Source organism: Pan paniscus, chromosome 1 (assembly GCF_029289425.2).
Source record: "Pan paniscus chromosome 1, NHGRI_mPanPan1-v2.0_pri, whole genome shotgun sequence".
Classification (NCBI taxonomy): domain Eukaryota; kingdom Metazoa; phylum Chordata; class Mammalia; order Primates; family Hominidae; genus Pan; species Pan paniscus.
The window spans coordinates 179,514,904-179,536,262 of record NC_073249.2 but is presented as its reverse complement, the minus strand read 5'-3'; the positions used below and the strand labels follow the sequence as shown (position 1 = coordinate 179,536,262).

Here is a 21,359-nt window from a genome sequence, read left to right as displayed (position 1 = left end):
AGTTTATTAATCAGTTAGTATCTTAACTTCTACTCTTAACATCCTTCAGTTCTCCACGAAACAATTAGAATGGTCTTCAAAAAATGAAAATCAGATCATAACACTCCATTATCTAAAATCCTCCACTAGCTTTAATGAGCATGCAATAAATTAAAAATTATTTTCTATATCCTACAAAGCCCCATGTAACTTGGCTCCTGCCTGTATCTCAGACTTCATTTCCTATACTCTCCCTCTCAATCACTATGTCCAGCCACACTGGCTTTCATGCTTTTTTCTGTAACTTTTAAACCCACACTTGCCATTACACTTGCTTTTTCCTCCACCTGGAATACTCATCCCCAGATATTATCATGACTGGCCCCTTCTCATCATTCAGGTCACTACTCAAATGTCACCCCCTCAGAGATGGTTTCCTTTACTACTCTACTTAATATAACACCTTGTTCCCAGGCTACCATCCCAGTTACACTCCACTTGATCACTCTAGTTTACTTTTTCAGAGCAGTTGTCACTATATGAAATTATGTTATTTGCTGCCCATGTGGTTAAATTCCATAAAGTTAGGAGCTTTGCCTAACCTAGTATTTGATATTTAGTGTCTAGTTTTGTGGTAGCACGTACCAGAAACTCAAATATTTGCTGAGTTTGTTTCCAAATTTGCTGAGGATATAAATTACTTTAGGCCAGGTGCAGTGGCTCATACCAGTAATCCCAACAATTTGAAAGGCCGAGGCAGGTGGATAACCTGAGGTCAGGAGTTCAAGACCACCCTGGCTAACATGGCAAAACCCTGTCTCTACTAAAAACACAAAAATCAGCCAGGTGTGGTGGCCCATGCCTGTAGTCCCAGCTACTTGGGAGGCTGAGGTTGCAGTGAGCCAAGATCACGCCACCGTATTCCAGCCAGGGCGACAGAGCGAGTATCTTAAAAAAAAAAAAAAAAAAATTTACTTTAGAATCCGTTTTTTGTTTTGTTTTGTTTTGAGACTTAGTCTTGCTCTGTCACCCAGGCTGGAGTGCAGTGGCGCAATCTCGGCTCACTGCAACCTCCACCTCCCGGGTTCAGGCGATTCTCCTGCCTCAGCCTCCCAAGTACCTGGGACTACATGTGTGCACCACCATGCCCAGTTACAGGTAAGAGTCACTGAGCCTGGCCTACGATCCTTATTTAATGGAAAATTTCATAATGAAAAATTTCAAACATGAGAGAATTATTTTACAAATCACCATATACAATCAGTTTCAAAAATTACCAAATAGCCAATCTTATTTCATTTATACTCCTAGCCATTTCATTCTCCCACAGAATTAATTTGAAGCAAATCTCAGTTAACATTTCATATATAAATATTAAGGTTCTATCACTCAAAAATAGACTCTTTTATATATAATGGCAATATGGAGAATCTTTAGAAATTTCCCCATCTCACAGTGGCTCATGCCTATAATCCCAGCACTTTGGAAGGCTGAGGCAGGCGGATCACCTCAGGTGAGGAGTTCCAGATCAGCCTGGCCAACATGGGAAGCCCCATCTCTACTAAAAATACAAAAATTAGCTGGGCGTGGTGGCGCACGCCTGTAATCCCAGCTGCTTGGGAGGCTGAGGCTCAAGAATGCCTTGAACCTGGGAGGCAGAGGTTGCAGTGAGCCAAGACAGTGCCATTGTACTCCAGCCTGGGTGAAAAAGCGAGACTCTGTCTCAAAAAATAAATACATAAAATAAAATAGGCCGGGCACAGTGGCTCATGCCTGTAATCCCAGCACTTTAGGAGGCCAAGGTGGGTGGATCACCTGAGGTCAGGAGTTCACGACCAGCCTGGCCAACATGGCGAAACCCCATCTCTAAAAAAAATACAAACAAAATTAGCCCAGCATGGAGGCAGGTGTCTGTAATCCCAGCTACTCAGGAGGCTGAGGCAGGAGAATCACTTGAACCCAGGAGGCAGGAATTGCAGTGAGCCAAGATCGCACCATTGCACTCTAGACTGAGCAACAAGAGAGAAACTCCATCTCATAAATTAATTAATTAATTAATTAAATAAAAGAAATTTCTCGGCCAGGTGTGGTGGCTCACGCCTGTAATCCCAGCACTTTGGGAGGCCGAGGCGGGCAGATCACGAGGTCAGGAGATCGAGACCATCCTGGCTAACATGGTGAAACCCCATCTCTACAAAAAATACAAACACGGAATTAGCCAGGCATGGTGGCAGGAGCCTGTAGTCCCAGCTACACGGGAGGCTGAGGCAGGAGAATGGCGTGAACCCGGGAGGCGGAGATTGCAGTGAGCCAAGATTGCATCACTGCACTCCAGCCTGGGCAACAGAGCGGGACTCCGTCAAAAAAAAAAAAAAAAAAAAAAAAAATTTCTCCATCTGTATCTGGAACCTAATATTATCAGATCCTCTAGGGTGAGGCCTGAGCTTGTGTATTTTTGAAGTTTTCTTCCAATTTCTGATTCATCCAGACTGTTAATATAGCCAAAGACTGACATCTGGAAATGGTTCTAGAAGGCTCAGAGTTGTCAGTTACATAGAAATCATATCAAGTAAAGACATAAAAGAAAATACCAGTTAGAAAATATATCATTTCTGAGTTAGAAGACTTTAAGAAATTAGAATTAAAAACAAAAAAAACCTGAACAGAACAGCAACTGTAATGAATAATAATGCATTGTATATTTCAAAATTGCTAATAGTAGACTTTAAATGTTTTTACCACAGAAAAAGTTAAGTATGTGAAGTGATAGATTTGTTGGTCTGATTTAATCGTTCCATACTGTAAACATGCATCTAAACATTGTGCCCCACAAATATATACAATTATCATTTGTCTATCAAAAAAATTTTTTTTTAAAAGTAGGACGAAAGTCTAAATCAAAGAGACCTTACTTGGATACAGAAAGTGGCTGGTTAAATTCTTCTTCCACAGCAATGTTGCTCTCTTCAAAACTGGGAATATCAACTGCTTTTAATGAAGATGCACTACCTGGAAGACTTGTGACTTCATTATTAATATCAACAGAAAAATTCATGTCCTCACTGGAAATTTTGGTATCATCTTGCTTCAGTTGAGAGTCAGGCTCTTGATCCTCACCTGCTGCGTTCCAAAACAAGCTAGCACCTGGAGGTTAAATAATTTAAGATACTGAAACAAACATTCAACTTTAAAAATAATACTCTGCCAAACCTTTGTTAAGAATAGCCATATTGGCCGGGTGCAATGGCTCACGCCTATAATCCCAACACTTTGAGAGGCAGAGGTGGGAGGATCCCTTGAGCTCAGGAGTTCGAGACCAGCCTGGGCAACATGGAGAAATCCTGTCTCTACAAAAAAAATACAAAAAAATTAGCCAGGTGTGGTGGTGTGCCTGTAGTCCCATCTACTCAGGAGGCAGAGGTGGAAGATCACTTGAGCCCAGGAGGTCGATGCTGCAATGAGCTGTGATTGTGCTACTGCATTCCAGCCTGGGCAACACTGTGAGACTCTGGCTCAAAAAAAAAAAAAAAAAAAAAAAAAAAAAAAAAAAAATATATATATATATATATATACACACACACACACACACACACACACACACACACACACACACACAATTACTTAGAACTAAGTTTTTAGATTATATTTCCTCAGAAATGCCAGGAAGAGGTAGGTGGAAGACAGAAAGACAAAACACTGGGGGACGGGTCGGGTGGAAGGGCACATTCTGGGTTCTGCTTTTTCAAGAAGGGTGGCTCTGAAATGATTTCTTTACATATTAAGGTTCTGAATATGATCCGTGGGATGGGGTGTGTATGTTGAAAACTGCTGCTCTGAATAATATGAGATAATATATAAAATACAAATCCCTAGGTTCTCTGGTTTTGACACTTAAATGCAATATTTAAAAGACTACATTGGTGATGCATCAGACATCTGTAATATCTGTAATATCAGGCAGGTATTAAAAAAAATCAAGTGTTTCCCAATCTTTTTTTTTTTTTTTTTTTTTAAGACAGGGTGTCACTTTGTTGCTCAGGCTGGAGTGCAGTGACACAATCACGGCTCACTGCAGCCTCAACATCCCTGGGCTCAGGTGATCCTCCCACCTCAGCTTCCTGAGTAGCTGGGACTACAGGTGTGCGCCACCATATGTGGCTAATTTTTGTATTTTTTTTTAAAGATGGGGCTTCATCATGTTGACCAGGCTGGTCTCAAACTCCTAGCATCAGGCAGTCCACCTGCCTTGACCTCCCAAAGTGCAAACATTATAGGCATGAGCCACTGCGCCCAGCCAATTTCTCAATCTTTATGAAGCACTTACACCTTGGTGTAAAAATCTTCAGAGCTATTTGCATGTAATATTGTTTACTTACTCTTTCTTTAAATTAACTCTTTTTTTACTGAGCCTCATTATTTCTGTAAAATCACAGATTTGATATGCTTATTGTATTTATACCTGTGAGTATTGGAAAAGATATATTTACAAAATATAAATATTAATCTGTATAACACCCTAAATCATCTTTTGTACCACGAGCCATAGGCATTCTATAATTTGGGGAATCTTGCTAATACATAATGGTTTAAACAGATAGTTAAAACCAAAAAGTAGCCTGGGCGCAGTGGCTCATGCCTGTAATATAATCCCAGCCCTTTGGGAGGCTAAGGTGGGTGGATCATGCGGTCAGGAGTTGGAGACCAGCCTGGCCAACATAGTGAAACCCCATCTCTACTAAAAATACAAAAATTAGCCAGGTGTGGTGGCAGGCGCTTGTAGTCCCAGCTACTCAGGAAAATCACTTGAACCCAGGAGGCGGAGGTTGCAGTGAGCCGAGACTATGCCACTGCACTCCAGCCTGTGTGACGGAGTGAGACTCCGTCTCAAAAAAAAAAAAAAAAAAGTAAATCGTAGTCAAAATGGTTTCTACTCTGAGGATATACTTGGGTGATTTTATGAAAATAAATTGGCTGGGCGCGGTGGCTCACGCCTGTAATCCCAGCACTTTGGGAGGCCGAGGTGGGCGGATCACGAGGTCAGGAGATCGAGACCATCCTGGCTAACACGGTGAAACCCTATCTCTACTAAAAATACAAAAAATTAGCTGGGCGAGGTGGCGGGCACCTGTAGTCCCAGCTACTCAGAAGGCTGAGGCAGGAGAATGGCGTGAACCCCGGGGGGCGGAGCCCGCAGTGAGCCAAGATCGCGCCACTGCACTCCAACCTGGGCGACAGTGAGACTCCGTCTCAAAAAAAAAAAAAAAAAAAAAAAAGAAAATAAATTAATACAACCAAGACTGGCTGGACCCGGTGGCTCACGCCTGTAATCCCAACACTTTGGGAGGCTGAGACAGGAGGATTGCTTGAACCTAGGATGGTGGAGGTTGCAGTGAGCTGAGAGCGCACTACACTGCACTCTAGCTTGGGCAACAGAGCGAGACTCCATTTCAAAAAAAACAAAAAACAAAAAACAAAAAAACAGAATTGGGTCCAGCCTAGAAAAGTAGCAAAATCAAACACTTTATCATGTTATGCAGTTTGCAGGTGTAGTTTTATTTCACAAAGACTAAAATTACACAAAAACTTAAGTCATACTCTCATCACCTTGGTTTTGGTCCTACTGCACCATGCACCAATTTGAACATAAAATTCAAAAACCAGATATGAAAAGCATTTTTAACAATTTCCTTACAAATTAAAAAAAAACTGAAATTACCTGTGCTCACAGCAATGCTTACACTTTTTCTCATGTGCAAGCCAGGGGAAGACTGTGCTTCCACAGAAACCAACTCCGTTTGTCTTCCAGCTTGCACTGTGTCTTCAACAGCAGTTGTCTTAGGGGAACAGGTCGTCAGAGACTGTGCTTCCAACAAACGCTGAATCTGTATCAATTAAAAACATACTTTAAACTGACAGGGAAGTAATCAACAAAACTGGCAGCAGTTTAATAATGAATTACAAAGCGCCCTAATTATAAGAAACTGACTTTTAAGTCTATTTTCTCAAATTTCAACTAGACCATACCATGAAACTTATTCAATATAGAAAGCCATTATCACTAGTTATTAATAAGCACTTTAAGTATACTTTTTTTTTTTGAGACAGGGTCTTGCTCTGTCACCCAGGCTGTCCCCCAGCCGTGGTGCAATCATGGCTTATTGCAGCCTCAACTTCCTGGGCTCAATTGATCCTCCCACCTCAGCCTCCTGGGGTGGCTGGGAGTACAGCCATGCACCACCATGCCTGATTAATTTTCACATGTTTTGTAGAGATGGGGTTTTGCCATGTTGCCCAGGCTGTTCTCAAACTCCTGGGCTCAAGTAATCCGCCCACCTCAGCCTTTAAGTATACATTTAAAAGCAATACATAAAGGTGTTTAGCTTAGTATTCATAAGTTGATACTCATGTAAAAAAGTGTGAATGGTTAATACTTCAAACTAACATTATATTCCTATTTCACTTATAAATCAAAAGTTAGATTGGAGGTATACTCTGACTCTCTGACTCCATATACCAAATACTGAACATATCACACAAGATTATTATAAAGGTAAATCAGAATTGCCCATGTTTGCCCATGTTGAAATTGGATATATTAATAACAATGGCTAACAGTTACTGAGCGCCTGTTGTTTGCAAGACCCTATTACTATAGGCTTTTATGTATAATTTTTACAGCAATCCTCTGAAGACTATATTACAATTAAACATTTGTTTTACAAGTAAGAAAACCTGCGGCAAGGAAAAAGTTAAGTTACTTGTATAGGACATATAACTAACAAGTAGCAAATCTGAAAGCTGAGGTTCAAACACCAAAAGCCTCCCCTCTTCCATTTTAAATTGAGATATAATTCATGTACCATGAAATTAGCTGCTTTAAAGTGTACAATTCAGTGGTTTTTGGTATACTCACAAAGTGTGCAACAATCACCACTATCTGATTCCAGAACATTTTCATCAAACCCCCAAAACTCTGTACCCATTAGCAGCCACACCCTATTGCCCTTCTCTGGAGCCCCTGACGGTCTAACATGATTTCTATCTCTGAATTTGCCTATTCTGGACACTTCATATAAAACAGTACCATACTGTGGCCTTGTATCTGGCTTCTTTCACTTGGCATAATGTTTTGAAGGTTCAACCATGTTGCAGCATTTACTAATACTTTATTGCTTCTGATTGCTGAATAACATTCCCTTGTATGGATATATCACATTGTGCTTTTCCACTCATCAGCTGACAGACATTTAGGTTGTTTTCACTTTGGGCTATTAGGAATAATGCTACTTGGACATTTACATACAGCTTTTTGTGTGGACATATTTTTTTCACTTCTCTTGGGTATGTAACTAGGAGTGGAAGAGCCTCCCTTTGTAAACACTATGATTTTCTGCTTCTCTACAAATGGTACTACTGTGCTCAATATAATTTTAGTGGATTAACCTTATTAATATAGGAAAATATCATCAATCAATTATTAAGGTCAGTAGAAATATAAACTGCGCTAATAGTATAAAATGGCATGTGTATTTATAGTGGTTTGGAGTACAGCTTTGGTATCATGTGGCTATAAGTTTAAATCCTACCCTGCTACCTTTTGGAAAAGTTACTTAACCACTATGAGCTTCAATATCACCTAAAACTAAGGTTGTTAAAAGAGATAAATAAAACAGTTGTAATTTGTTGCGTACTTACTCTAGCCAGGTCCCATACTAAGTAAGCACTTTACACACACACACACACACACACACACACACACACACACTCACTCATTTAATCCTTAAATCTACATATAATACTGATCATTTCTCCCATTTTATAGGTGAGAAAACTGAAGTGTAGAGAAATCACATAGGAAATGTACAATAAAAGACATTACACACACTCAGGTCCTAAAATTGATCACCCAGTGTTTTTAAAACATTAATCACTAGAATTCTATAGTGCATTTTAACATTTGAAACAGCTAATATTCTTTCTTTCTCAGAACTTTTCTTTTTTTTCTTTGAGACAGAGCCTCACTCTGTCGCCCAGGCTGGAGTGCAGTGGCGTATCTCAGCTCACTGCAAGCTCCGCCTCCCGGGTCCACGCCATTCTCCTGCCTCAGCCTCCCGAGTAGCTGGGACTACGCCAGGCTAATGTTTTGTATTTTTTTTAGTAGAGACGGAGTTTCACTATGTTAGCCAGGATGGTCTCGATCTCTTGACCTCGTGATCCACCCACCTCAGCCTCCCAAAGTGCTGGGATTACAGGCGTGAGCCACCCCACCCGGCCTCTTTCTCAGAACTTTTAGGGATCATCTGGCAGGACTTCAGTGTTATTTTTTAAAGTTCCTCTCCTCAAGCTGCATCTTCTCCATTTAAAAAAAAAAAAAAGCCATTGAAGTTGGAATATTGAAATATAAAGCTTTGGGTGATTAAATCAAACGGTGACTAGTAGTGGGGGGCAGGCAGATCAGTGGAGCAGAATATAGTTCAGAAATAGATGCAAACATATACTTTCATTATACAATAAAAAATGCATCTCTCGCTGGGTGCAGTGGCTCACACCTGAAATCCCAGCACTTTGGGAGGCCGAGGCAGGTGGATCACCTGAGGTCAGGAGTTCAAGACCAGCCTAGCCAACATGGTAAAACCCTGTCTCTACTAAAACCACAAAAATTAGCCGGGCATGGTGGCACACGGCGGCAATCCCAGCTACTCAGGTGATAAAGGCAGGAGAATCACTTGCACCCGGAAGGCGGAGGTTACAGTGAGCTGAGCCAGTGCCCTCCAGCCTGGGTGACAGAGCAAGACTCTGTCTCAACAACAACAACAACAACAACAACAACAAAAAGCATCTCTAAATCATTCGTAAAAAGATATGTATTTATTAAATAAATATGTGAGTCCAGTCATCTGATTAAAAAAAAAACTTACTTAAATAAAAAAGAAGCAACAAATATAATCCTGAAGGGAGAGGGAGAATTTTTTAAAAAGATTTTTTTTTTGCTGGGCGCGGTTGCTCACTCCCGTAATCCCAGCACTTTGGGAGGCCGAGGCGGGCGGATCACAAGGTCAGGAGATCAAGACCATCCTGGCTAACATGGTAAAACCCTGTCTCTACTAAAAATACAAAAAATTAGCCCGGCTTGGTGGCCGACGCCTGTAGTCCCAGCTACTCAGGAGGCTGAGGCAGGAGAATGGTGTGAACCCAGGAGGCAGAGCTTGCAGTGAGCTGAGATCGCGCCACTGCACTCCAGCCTGGGCGACACAGTGAGACTCCATCTCAATAAATAAATAAATAAATGAATAAATAAGATTTTTTTTTTTTTTTTTTTTAAGACAGGATCTTACTCTGTCGCCTAGGCCAGAGTACAGTGGCACGGTCTTGGCTCACTGCAGCCTCAGCTTCCTGGGCTGAAGCAATCCTCCTGCTTCAGTCTCCCAAGGAGCTGGGATTACAGGTGTGCAACACTATGGCCAGTTATTTCTTTTTTATTTTTTGTAGAGATGGAGTCTCACTATGTTGCCCTGGCTGGTCTCATTCCTGGGCTCAAGTGATCCAACCACCTTGGCCTCCCAAAATGCTGGGATTACAGGCATGAGCCACTGGGCCCAGCCAAGAATAAATTTTTTATAATCTTGAAAGGAAGAAGGCTTTTCTAAACATAAAACCCAGAAAGAGAATGACTCATACTTTTTTTTTTTTTCTTTTTGAGACAGAGTCTAGCTCTGTCGCCCAGGCTGGAGTGCAGTGGTGTGATCTTGGCTCACTGCAACTTCCGCCTCTGAGGTTCAAGCGATTCTCATGCCTCAGCCTCCTAAGTAGCGGGATTACAGGTGTCCACTACCACGCCCAGGTAATTTTTGTATTTTTAGTAGAGACGGGATTTCATCATGTTGGCCAGGCTGGTCTCAAACTCCTGACCTCAGGTGATCCAGCTGCCTAGGTCTCCCAAAGTGCTGGGACTACAGGTGTGAGCCACCGCACCTGGTCTACATTATTTAACTGTATCTAAACTGGAATATTCTGTACAAAACAAATGGTTAAAATGCAAAACACTTAAGACTAACTGTAAGAAATACCACACGCATATACATATACATATATATATATATATATGAATGATAAAGGACCAATTTCCTTCATATACAATGAGCTCTTATAAATAATAAAATAATCAATTACATATGTTAATACAATGTAAATTAAAACAACTTCTAGGCCGGGCATGGTGGCTCACACCTGTAATCCTAGCACTCTGGGAGGCCGAGGCAGGTGGATCACCTGAGGTCAGGAGTTCGAGATCAGCCTGGCCAACATGGTGAAACCCCTGTCTCTACTAAAAATATAAAAATTAACCAGGTGTGGTGGTGGGTGCCTATAATCCCAGCTACTTGGGAGGCTGAGGCAGGAGAATTGCTTCAACCCCGGGGGGCAGGTAGAGGTTGCAGTGAGCCCAGATCATGCCATTTCACTCTAGCCTGGGTGAAAGAGTGAAACTCTGCCTAAAAAAAAAAAAAAAAAAAAAACCATCTTCTAAGACTGGTAATAATTTAAGTTTGCCTAATGTTGGACATGTAGATGTGGAAAAATGGTTTGGGGATACTAAATTGGCATAATCTGGCATCATTCATCTCATATAGAAAAATAAATAAATAAATAGATATAGCCTTTTCAGCAGCCATTTTCACTCATTCAAGTAACAAACTATGTATTAAGCAACGATTACACATCAAGTACTATTCAAGGTGCTAAGAAAACAGTGATGAATGTGAGCTCCTTCCCTGGAGCTTTCTATCACAAATAGAACAAAAAAACGTGATTAAGGGCCTGAATGATGAGAAGGAAATAGCCATTAGAAGGGCCCAAGGAGGAATATTTCAGGCAAAGGGAACCAAAAGCTGAAGAACCTGAAGTATAAACATGTTTTGGCATTTTTAAAGTACAAAAAGTTAAAGAAAAAAGCACTACAGCTGAAGTGTAGTGAACACAGAAGACAGTGATAAGAGATGAGTTTGCAGAGAAAGACAAGCCAAGTCATAAAGGACTTTAAGGGCCAAGGTAAAGCATTTGGATTTTATTCTAATTGCAATGGAAATCCACTGGAGGATTTTAAGCAAGAGTGCTACAATCTGACCTGGGCTTTAAAGATAGTGTGGGGAAAACAAACAAACAACGACGGTATGGTGTTTCCAAGTATAGGAAACATGAGGGGATAGTGCTGGATGGAAGTGGTATGTAAGGGTGTCATCAGTGGTTTGAATTAGGTTGGTAGCAGGAAAGATAGTAAAGAGTAGTTAAGTTCAGTATATATCTACAAAGCAGAGCCTGGGTTTGTGACTCCTGAGAATTTTGCCTGAGTGACGAGATGAGAGGTGATACCATTAACTAAGATAATAATAGTGAAATAATAGTAATAGTTAACACATACTGAGCACTAACTATATGTCAGCAATATTCTACACCTTTATCTAGTAACTCATTCAGATCCTTAGAACTCCATACAACTTTGCCATACATGTGAACAACTGAAAAAAAAATTAAAACAAAAAACAAAAGAACTCCATACAACTTATGTATATCCCTATTTTGTATGTGAGAAAACTGAAGTCAATGAGGTAAGGTAACTTGTCCATGATCATGTAACCTACAGTACCCACAAACTAGATCAGAATCCAAGGAGTCTGGTACCACAGCCCACTCTCTTAACCATTATACCAAAATGAGATTTGCAATACTAGAACAGGAACAAATTTGGGTATCTTTGAACATTTAAAATGTTTATTCCCTTTGGCTTCACAGTTTTACTTCTAGGAATCTATAGTACAGAGATACTTGCACATAGGTAGTAAGATGCAAATATAGGAATGTTCACTGCTGCATTGTTTGCAATAGCAGAAGCTTTAAATGGTTGAAATAATCAATAGGAGAACAATTAGAAAATTTGTTGTGTATCATTATAATAGAAACCCATGCAGGGTAAGGGAGTTCGATATATACGTATATAAAAAATGTATAAGATACTTTTTAAAAGGTGGTACCTAAAAATTTAAGTTCATATATATATAAGGAAAATACTATATGTATTTACACACAGAAGCATTTTTTTATATATTTCATATTTTCTAAATATATTGATTCAGATAGTCTAGACCAGGGCCTGTGATCTATAATATTATATTTTAAGTATACAAATTCCAAGTAACTAAGATTTCTAAATAGTATAATGGGTCCTTTTAGCCTCTAATTAGTCTTCTTTAGAACAACAGGAAATAAGTGAGAAATAATTATTTTCAATGTAAAAATATTTAGGTATATTCAAATTTTTGCTAAGTGTTTATAATGTTAAAATCCAATTTATATTTTACATTATCTGGGAGTGGTGACTCACACCTATAATCCCAGCACTCTGGGAGGTCAAAGCAGAAAGATCACTTGAGCTGAGGAGTTCAAGACCAGTCTGGGCAATATAGGAAGACCTTTTCTCTAAAAAAAAAAGTAAAAAATTAAAAAAAAATTATACTTTACAATTTCAAAGAATTTACCTAGGTTTAAAAAAACAGCAGAGCTAAATTTTTCTCAGGTGTTCCTATCAAAAGCGTTTTCACTGATTTGAAAAATGTCATTGTCTTTTTTTCTGATAAAATGCAAACACTATAACTCCAATTTTATAAAACAAAGATTTTTTAAAAAATCATATGTATGGCCGGGCGCGGAGGCTCACGCCTGTAATCCCAACACTTTGGGAGGCCGAGGTGGGCGGATCACAAGGTCAGGAGATCGAGACCATCCTGGCTAACATAGTGAAACTCCGTCTCTACTAAAAAAAATACAAAAAATTAGCCGGGCATAGTCCCAGCTACTCCGGAGGCCAAGGCAGGAGAATGGCGTGAACCCGGGAGGCGGAGCTTGCAGTGAGCCGAGATCGTGGCACTGCACTCCAGCCTGGGCGACAGAGCAAGACTCCGTCTCAAAAAAAAAAAAAAAAAAAAAAAATCATACGTATATATGCACATTATACATATATTTGCATAGTTATAGGATCATGAAAAATATTTAAAACTACATTTCAGGTTGTTCCCATTGGTGCTGGGGAGAAAGAGAGGAACACTGTTTTGGGGTAGGTATGTGGAGGAAGGACGTCAGTGAGGAAAGAAGAAAAAAGACAACACTTACACACTAAACACTGCGCAAGGATATAATTAAGACTAGCCTGGCCAACATGGCGAAACCCCGTCTCTACTAAAAATACAAAAACTAGCCAGGCATGGTGGCGCGTGCCTGTAATCCCAGCTCCTAGCGGGGCTGAGGCAGGAAGATCGCTTGAACTTGGGAGGCGGAGGTTGCAGTGAGCCAAGATCATGCCCCTGCACTCCAGCCTGCGCAACAGAAAAGACTCCGTCTCAAAAAAAAAAACAAAAAACAAAAAACTAAGAACTCTGCAACAGAGGTTCTGAAGAAAGGGAACATTTCAGAATACAAGAAGTAGAATAAGTCCAGTATAGATATGCGGAAAGGCTCTAACTATATAGATAGGCATTATATAGGGCTGACAAACTAGAGATGAAGTATAAGCCACTGTCCAGACTTTATATTTAGCTGTATATAAAGGCTTAGTTAATTATAACAGACTTTTCATTAGAGGCAAAAAATAAAAATACAATTCTATTGTAGGTTAGGATATGCATAAGATGGTTCTACTACTAACTAGCAATGTGGCATTGGGTTAAATTATTCTCTCTAATCCTCATTTTACTTACCTGTAAAACAAGAGGGCCTAGAATTCAGTTTCCAAGGTCCCTCCTAATTCTGATATTCTATACTTCTATAAAACATCATTACTGAGGAGAGGTGCCAGTTTTTAAGAAATCTTAATACCAAGAAATTAATAGAACTAGGAAAGCACCAAGCAAACCTGTGCCTGAAGTAGTCTTAGCTGTCTGTCTTGTTCTGTGAGGAACCGATATGCATCTGGAGATAGTCCCATCATTCCATTATCTGACTCAGTCTTGGGTGTGTGCATGCACACTGTGCAAGGCTGCGGGTTACATAAGTCCATATGTGAAGGCGGTCTTGCCACAGGCGATGGTTCAATATTGCTGTGGGGAGAACAACTGTCCATATCTCCCTGAGGTCTCAAGGCTATAGGACTACTTGAAGAACAGAATGCATTACAGTACAGGGCTGGACATCCACTTGGGTGAAATAATGAATGCTTTTGAAGGGCTTCAGACTGGACGTCTTGAATGGATCCAACTGTGTTTGCTCCTTGCCAAGAATTTAGCAGACTATATTGAATATGACTATGATGCTGACAACACCTGCAAATGTTTGTGGAACAGTAAGACGGCGGTGGGGGAGTAGGTATCTGAAGTTCCATTGGTCTTCCTGAATTATGGGGTGAAAAAACAAAATCGTGTGGTTGGGACTGCGGGGCAAGAGAAGACTGCCTAGAATTAAGTGTGGAGGGTCTTATAGGATACTCTTCGTTTTGTACATTTCCAGCAGAAACTGTTTGGAGCTTTTCAAATATATCATGAGATGGCCCATTATGAGAAGATGGTTTAACACTGTTCCTGGTATGGGGGTTCCCTTTCTTACAGGCAGGTGGCTGTCTTACTTTGCAGTGTCTCAAAAGAGCTGGTTTATCCTGGTTTAACTGATTTGGTATTCCTCTCAAGGAAGGCTCTCCAGCTTCAACTTCTGGACTGTGTTTCTCATCATAAAGCTGGGGTTGCAATGGCTTCAAGTGTTCCAAGTGGTTAATCAAAGGAGGATTTTCATTATTCACCATTTCCAATGGAGTAGGCAGAGGGTTTGATTCTATGAAATTGCCATCCAACACAAGTGAAAGTTCAGGAACTGATGGTTGGATCTTAGAAATCTACAAATAAGAAAGAAATAGAAAAAAAAAGTATTTTTTTGGAGAAACTGTATACTTTACTTTCCTCAGACCAGTATTTCCCAAATTATATCTAATTACATATTAACAAGTGTTCATTCTTTATTTACACCATCAGTAAATTTTTTCTGGGCATGTTTTATGTGCTAAGCACTAGGAATGCAATTGTAAGCTAAATAAACAAGGTCCTTGCCCTAAAAGAATAAAACTAAACACTTCCCAAACTTACTTAATAATGGAACTCTTTTTATTAAAACACTAACACTGCTAAGATCACAGAACACAATATGAGAAACTGTTTTATATAACTTTTTAAATCCTCTCTGCAAAAAATAAAATTGTCACAAGCAGAATGTTTTCACAGATCTAGTAGCAAATGTTATGTACCTTAAATAGTAAAATCTTCCAATAAATGTTTCAAAATATTTCTCCACTAAGAAGTCACTCACTGTTATTCCTTCTATTGATATCAACTAAGAGGTGGAAAGCAAAAAAGAGTAAACAAAATACTCGCTGTGATGAATTTGGTTATAATTTGATATTAACTTAAAAAAATCCTTCCCATTCCTTTTTCTTCTAAAATAAGAATTAAACAATTCTAAAATGACCCACAGGTTGGTAGCAATAAAAAAATTATGACAAGAATTTTAGCAATTAACCTCTGAAAGCAAGTATAATGTTTTCTCAGAATATAGTGATAAAAACCAATGTCAAGCTCTAGTGATAGTATATAATGTTGAGTCTATATGGTTATTAAAAGTACCAGATTCTAAAACCAAACCTCCTGAAATAGAATCCCAGCTTTACTACTTACTAGTTGTGTGTCTTGGGTAGGTAACTTAACCAATCTATGTCTCAGTTTACTCTAGGAATAACCATACATGCTTATTACATAGATATTACACATATGTATATATCATTACATATAATATGAATTATTATAACTGTGAGATACTTATATCTCTATATATAGATATAACCATAGAGATAGAAATAGCTAGATATATCTAAGAATGATACTTAGGTTTCAGGTAGTATTATTTAGTGTTTTAACCATGAAGAGACTTAGGTCTCTAACCACAAAAGTGAATGCATTTTAAAATCAGTGATACCTTCTGACTCACTGGATGAGGACTAGGAATCGGTCTTGGAGAAAAATCTTCATCTTCAACACCAGAGTCGTGATCATGTATTGGCATCTTCCCAGGAGATAACTTTTGGGAAGACCTAAAGAATAGAAGGGGAGACCAGAAAAGCCTTTGGTAATCCAGTGTTTTCTTTCTTCTAGAAATTGAATAAAGTCCTTTAATAGGTTGCAGTAGTACTCAGATCATTTAATTTAGTATCTGACAACCACAAATTATTTTATGTTTCAGGCCAGTGTTAGTTGACCAGGGAAGCTGGACCAGCCAGCCTTAATAAACTACCCTATTTACCTGATGATAGCAAGTTTAACCTTGTATTGTTAATGTCACAATAAATCAAGTCACTGGGCACCCTCTAGTTGATCACTTCGATAAATATAGAAACAAGTAAGACTTAGTACTAGCTGTCAAAAAATTTATAATCTAGTATTAAAGGTTATTAAACACACTATATTACAAACCCTCTGTATTAAAAAGGAAAACCAAATAAGGAATTATATTTTCCTATGTACTTATATCTATGATGGGAAAATACTTTGAGAAATCAAGGTACTACCCTCCCATTTAGTCAGGAATACTCATTGTATCACAGATGGCATGCCCAGCAAAACAGAAAATTTCTGAGTGCTGGTACCGAGTTTTAAAAACTGAAATTAGTGTTTAAGACTAAAGATTTGGAATACCATATGCATCAGGCTTTTTTACATCCTACACTAGACAAAGTCTCAATAGGATGCATTAGGGAAAAGAAAAGCCAAAATGAAAGCTAACAGCGCTCAGGATTAATGGGATCCCTAAAAAAGCACCCTGCATTCTGTTTCATGCAAGTTGAATCCTCCCTAGCAGGAAGAACAAAAGAAACTCCAAGGCAGGTTTGAAAATCAAACAGCAGAAGAGACCTTTTGCCCTAAACCCTGATTGTCTGAAGAGGTAGACCTTCACAGAATTCTTTCTGTACAAGGTATTACAATGAAGCAATCAGAATGTCTGCATGATTATGTTTAAGCAGAAATGTGTCTTCAGTCCCACAAAGCTCTTCTCCAACACCCAAGGCAGCTTGAGATACATAATGATATTCCAAAGCACTCAGTGCAGCATGGACAGGAAACAAGAGAGCCAGTGGCCTGAACAGGGTCAAAAGTTGCAGCAGGAACTTGCACAAATTTGACAAAGACCAGATGCAAATGAAAACACCTCAGCAGATTGTAGCACAGATGGATGAGAATCACGTCACCCCATATCACCAGTACTGGCATACCATTAGTCCCCTCTACATTACATATAACCCCAGAGAAAAGGGAATAAAGAAACCTTGAATTAGGTGAAATTTGGTGTCTATAATTCAGTAGAATAAATAGGGGCTTAAAATACATATTAAGTTCAATTACTAACTTTTACATTCTTTTGTATACCTGAGTTGTGGCATGGAATTAATATCTGTTTTGTACTTAAGATGAATACACACACAAAACTGTTGACACTGAGCAATAAAACCCATTTCTTAGCTTTTTTTTTTTGGAGGGGGTGGGGGGTGGATAGAGTCTCCCTCTGTCACCCAGGCTGGAGTACAGTAGCATGACTTCAGTTCACAGCAACCTCCGCCTCCAAGGTTCAAGTGATTCTTGAGCCTCAGCATCCGAGGAGCTCAGACTACAGGCATGTGCCAGCACGCCCAGCTAATTTTTATATTTTTAGTAGACACAGGGTTTCGCCATGTTGGTCAGGCTGGTCTTGAACTCCTGACCTCAGGTGATCCACCCACCTCTGCCTCCCAAAGCACTGGGATTACAAGTGTGAGCCACTGTGCCTGGCCTCATTTCTTAGCTTTTTTAGTACCCAAGGAAAAAAAGGAAAAACTTCAGGTTGTATAGTTATAACAACAGTATTTTAGGAGAGACAAACATTTTGATAACATTTAAAATGACTGTTCCTCATTAAAGCTTAGGCCAGAATGGAAAATAAACAAGGTTTTTTAACATCACTTTTTTTGAAGCCAGGTTTCACTCTATTACTTAGGCTAGAGTGCAGTTGGCGTAGCATGATCATGGCTCCCCAACTCGACTTCTTGGGCCCAAGTGATCCTCCTACCTCAGCCTTCTGAGTAGCTTTTAATAACAATCTTAAAGAAATTGCTATTGTCTCCTTAGTTTGGCTATTTCTTCCATAAATATTCAATAAAATGTTGAATAAGGTCTTAAAATTTAAGACAGTAAAGATGTTCCCGGCTGGGTGAGGTGACACAAGCCTGTAATCCCAGCACTTTGGGAGGCCAAGGCGGGTGGATCATTTGAGGTCAGGAGTTCGAGGCCAGCCTGGCCAACATGGTGAAACCCCATCTCTACTAAAAATACAAAAATTAGCCGGGCGTGGTGATGCACACCTGTAATCCCAGCTACTTGGGAGGCTGAGGCAGGAGAATTCCTTGAACCTGCCAGGTGGAGGTTGCAGTGAGCTGAGATCACACCACTGTACTCCAGCCTGGGTGACAGACTGAGACCCTATCTCAAAGAAAAAAAGATAAAGACTGACTTCCTGGAGGGAAAAGGAATTCTGCCAGCAGACTGCCTTTGGACTCAAATTGCAATTCTTCCCTGGGTGTCCAGCCTACCAGCCTACCTGTAGACATTTTTTGTCGTTTTTTTTTTTTTTCTCTTTGAGACAGGGTCTCATTTTATCACCCAGGCTGCAGTGCAGTGCCACGAACATGGCTCACTGAAGCCTTGACCTCCTGGGCAAGTGATCCTCCCACCTCAGCCCTGCAAGTAGCTGGGACTACAGGCATGTGCCACCACAACCAGCTAAATTTTGTACTTCTTTTCTGTTTTTGTAGAGGCAGGGTTTCGCCACATTGCCCAGGCTGGTCTCAAACTCCTGAGCTCAAGCAATCCTCCCGCCTCAGCCTTCCAAAGTACTGGAATTAAAGGGATGAGCCACTGTGCTCAGCCTCTACCTGTAGACTTTGGATTTGCCAAACCTTCACAAATACAGAAGCCAATTCCTTAAAACAAATATTCTACATACACACATCTTGTTGTTTCTGTTAATCTGGAGAACCCTAATACAAGATAATAACTTTTTTATTTTTTTTGAGATGCAGTCTCACTGTATCACCCAGGATGGAGTGTAGTGGCATGATCTCGGCTCACTACAACCTGTGCCTCTTGGGTTCAAATGATTCTCTTGCTTCAGCCTCCTGAGTAGCTGGGATTACAGGCATGCACCACCAGGCCTGGCTAATTCTTGTATTTTTAGTAAAGACGGGGTTTCACCACGTTGGCCAGGCTGGTCTCCAAGTCCCGAGACTCAGGTGATCTGCCTGCTTCTGCCTCCCAAAGTGCTGGGATTACAGGCGTGAACCACCGGGCCCGGCCGAGAATATCTTCTTTACCACAAAAGGTAGAATATGCTGACCCAAGAAGTCACAAGACTTTATTTAATTAATATTCTTCAAGTGTGTTTTAGAAGTTTTAAAACAATTTTTTTTTTTTTAGGTAGGAGTTTGAGACAGGGTCTTACTCTGTTGCCCAGGCTGAAGTGCAGTGGTGCAATCTCAGCTCACTGCAACCTCTGCCTCCTGGGTTCAAGCGATTTTCCCACTTCAGCGTACCGAGTAGCTGGGATTACAGGCATGCTCCAGTGTGTCCAGCTAATTTTTGTATTTTTAGTTGAGACGGGGTTTCACCATGTTGGCCAGGCTGGTCTCAAACTCCTGACCTCAAGTGATCCGCCCGCCTCAGCCTCCCAAAGTGCTGGGATTACAGGCGTGAGCCACTGCACCCAGCGAGAGATGCATTTTTTATTGTATAATGAAAGTATATGTTTGCATCTATTTCTGAACTATATTCTGCTCCACTGATCTGCCTGGCCCCCACCATTAGTTACCGTTTGATTTAATCACCCACGGCTTTATATTTCAATATTCCAACTTCAATGGCTTTTTTTTTTTTAAATGGAGAAGATGCAGCTTGAGGAGAGGAACTTTAAAAAATAACACTGAAGTCCTGCCAAATGATCCCTAAAAGTTCTGAGAAAGAAGCCGGGTGGGGTGGCTCACGCCTGTAATCCCAGCACTTTGGGAGGCTGAGGTGGGTGGATCACGAGGTCAAGAGATCGAGACCATCCTGGCTAACATAGTGAAACTCCGTCTCTACTAAAAAAAATACAAAACATTAGCCTGGCGTAGTCCCAGCTACTTGGGAGGCTGAGGCAGGAGAATGGCGTGGACCCGGGAGGCGGAGCTTGCAGTGAGCTGAGATACGCCACTGCACTCCAGCCTGGGCGACAGAGTGAGGCTCTGTCTCAAAGAAAAAAAAGAAAAGTTCTGAGAAAGAAAGAATATTAGCTGTTTCAAATGTTAAAATGCACTATAGAATTCTAGTGATTAATGTTTTAAAAACACTGGGTGATCAATTTTAGGACCTGAGTGTGTGTAATGTCTTTTATTGTACATTTCCTATGTGATTTCTCTACACTTCACTTTTCTCACCTATAAAATGGGAGAAATGATCGTATTATATGTAGATTTAAGGATGTTGGCCCGGCTGGTCTCAAACTCCTGACCTCAAGTGATCTGCCCGCCTTGGACTCCCAAAGTGCTGGGATTATAGGCGTGAGCCATCACACTCCAGCTAGTAGTTAATTTTATAGTAGTTTATCTGATAGGTCCAGATTTAAAACTATAAGGAAGGGTTGGAGACGATGGTTCACACATGTGACCCCAGCACTTTGGGAGGCCAAGGCAGAAGGATCACTTGAGGCTAGGAGCTCGAGACCAACCTGGCCAATACAGCGAGACCCCACCTTTAATTTAAATATTAAAATAAGAAACTTATAAGGAAGGGAAGAACAAATAGAAAGCACTAAACAAAACAGGAAGCAGATTCTTGCTAAGCAAGGTAATTTTTTGACAAATACTTTTGTATTTTTCCTGTATAATACATCAACCCAAATGAAAACCATATTAGAGTTGCCACTTCATTAAAATTACTATCCAACTTCCTAGTGAATATGAAGGAATGCATTTAAAACAAAGACATTTATGGTACATAAGATTTAAAAAATCGTTTCATCAGAAATAATTTACAGTTATTTTAATTACTCACCAAAAACTAATAAATGTAATTTTTAAAAAAACACACACATAATAACAAAAAGATCTTTTACCTCTTAATTGAAAAATTCTTGGAAGCCTTACTGAAAAACTCTGTTTCTGCATTTTGGCTTTCAGCGCTCAGTTCACAACGGATTGGATTTTTGTCAGGAGGTTCAACATTCTGAAATGAAGGAGGTCATATTTTGAGATCTGACTTAAATAAGAACACAGAGAATTCTATTTAGATGAAAAGTAG

At 40.0% G+C, this 21,359-nt stretch overlaps 1 protein-coding gene across 9 annotated transcripts in view; it reads right to left on the bottom strand.

The window, feature by feature from the left end:
* Positions 1 to 21,359, bottom strand: part of STIL (STIL centriolar assembly protein) — an 84,051-nt gene that overhangs the window by 16,855 nt on the left and 45,837 nt on the right. For all 9 annotated transcript variants that reach the window (XM_034964586.3, XM_008954958.5, XM_063601247.1 and 6 more), the window contains 5 exons: positions 21,175 to 21,284; positions 15,979 to 16,093; positions 13,880 to 14,848; positions 5,696 to 5,861; positions 2,892 to 3,123 (listed from right to left, as the gene is read on the bottom strand). In XM_034964586.3, coding sequence (XP_034820477.3) covers positions 2,892 to 3,123; positions 5,696 to 5,861; positions 13,880 to 14,848; positions 15,979 to 16,093; positions 21,175 to 21,284 — 1,592 coding nt within the window. The remainder of the gene's footprint in view (positions 1 to 2,891; positions 3,124 to 5,695; positions 5,862 to 13,879; positions 14,849 to 15,978; positions 16,094 to 21,174; positions 21,285 to 21,359) is intronic.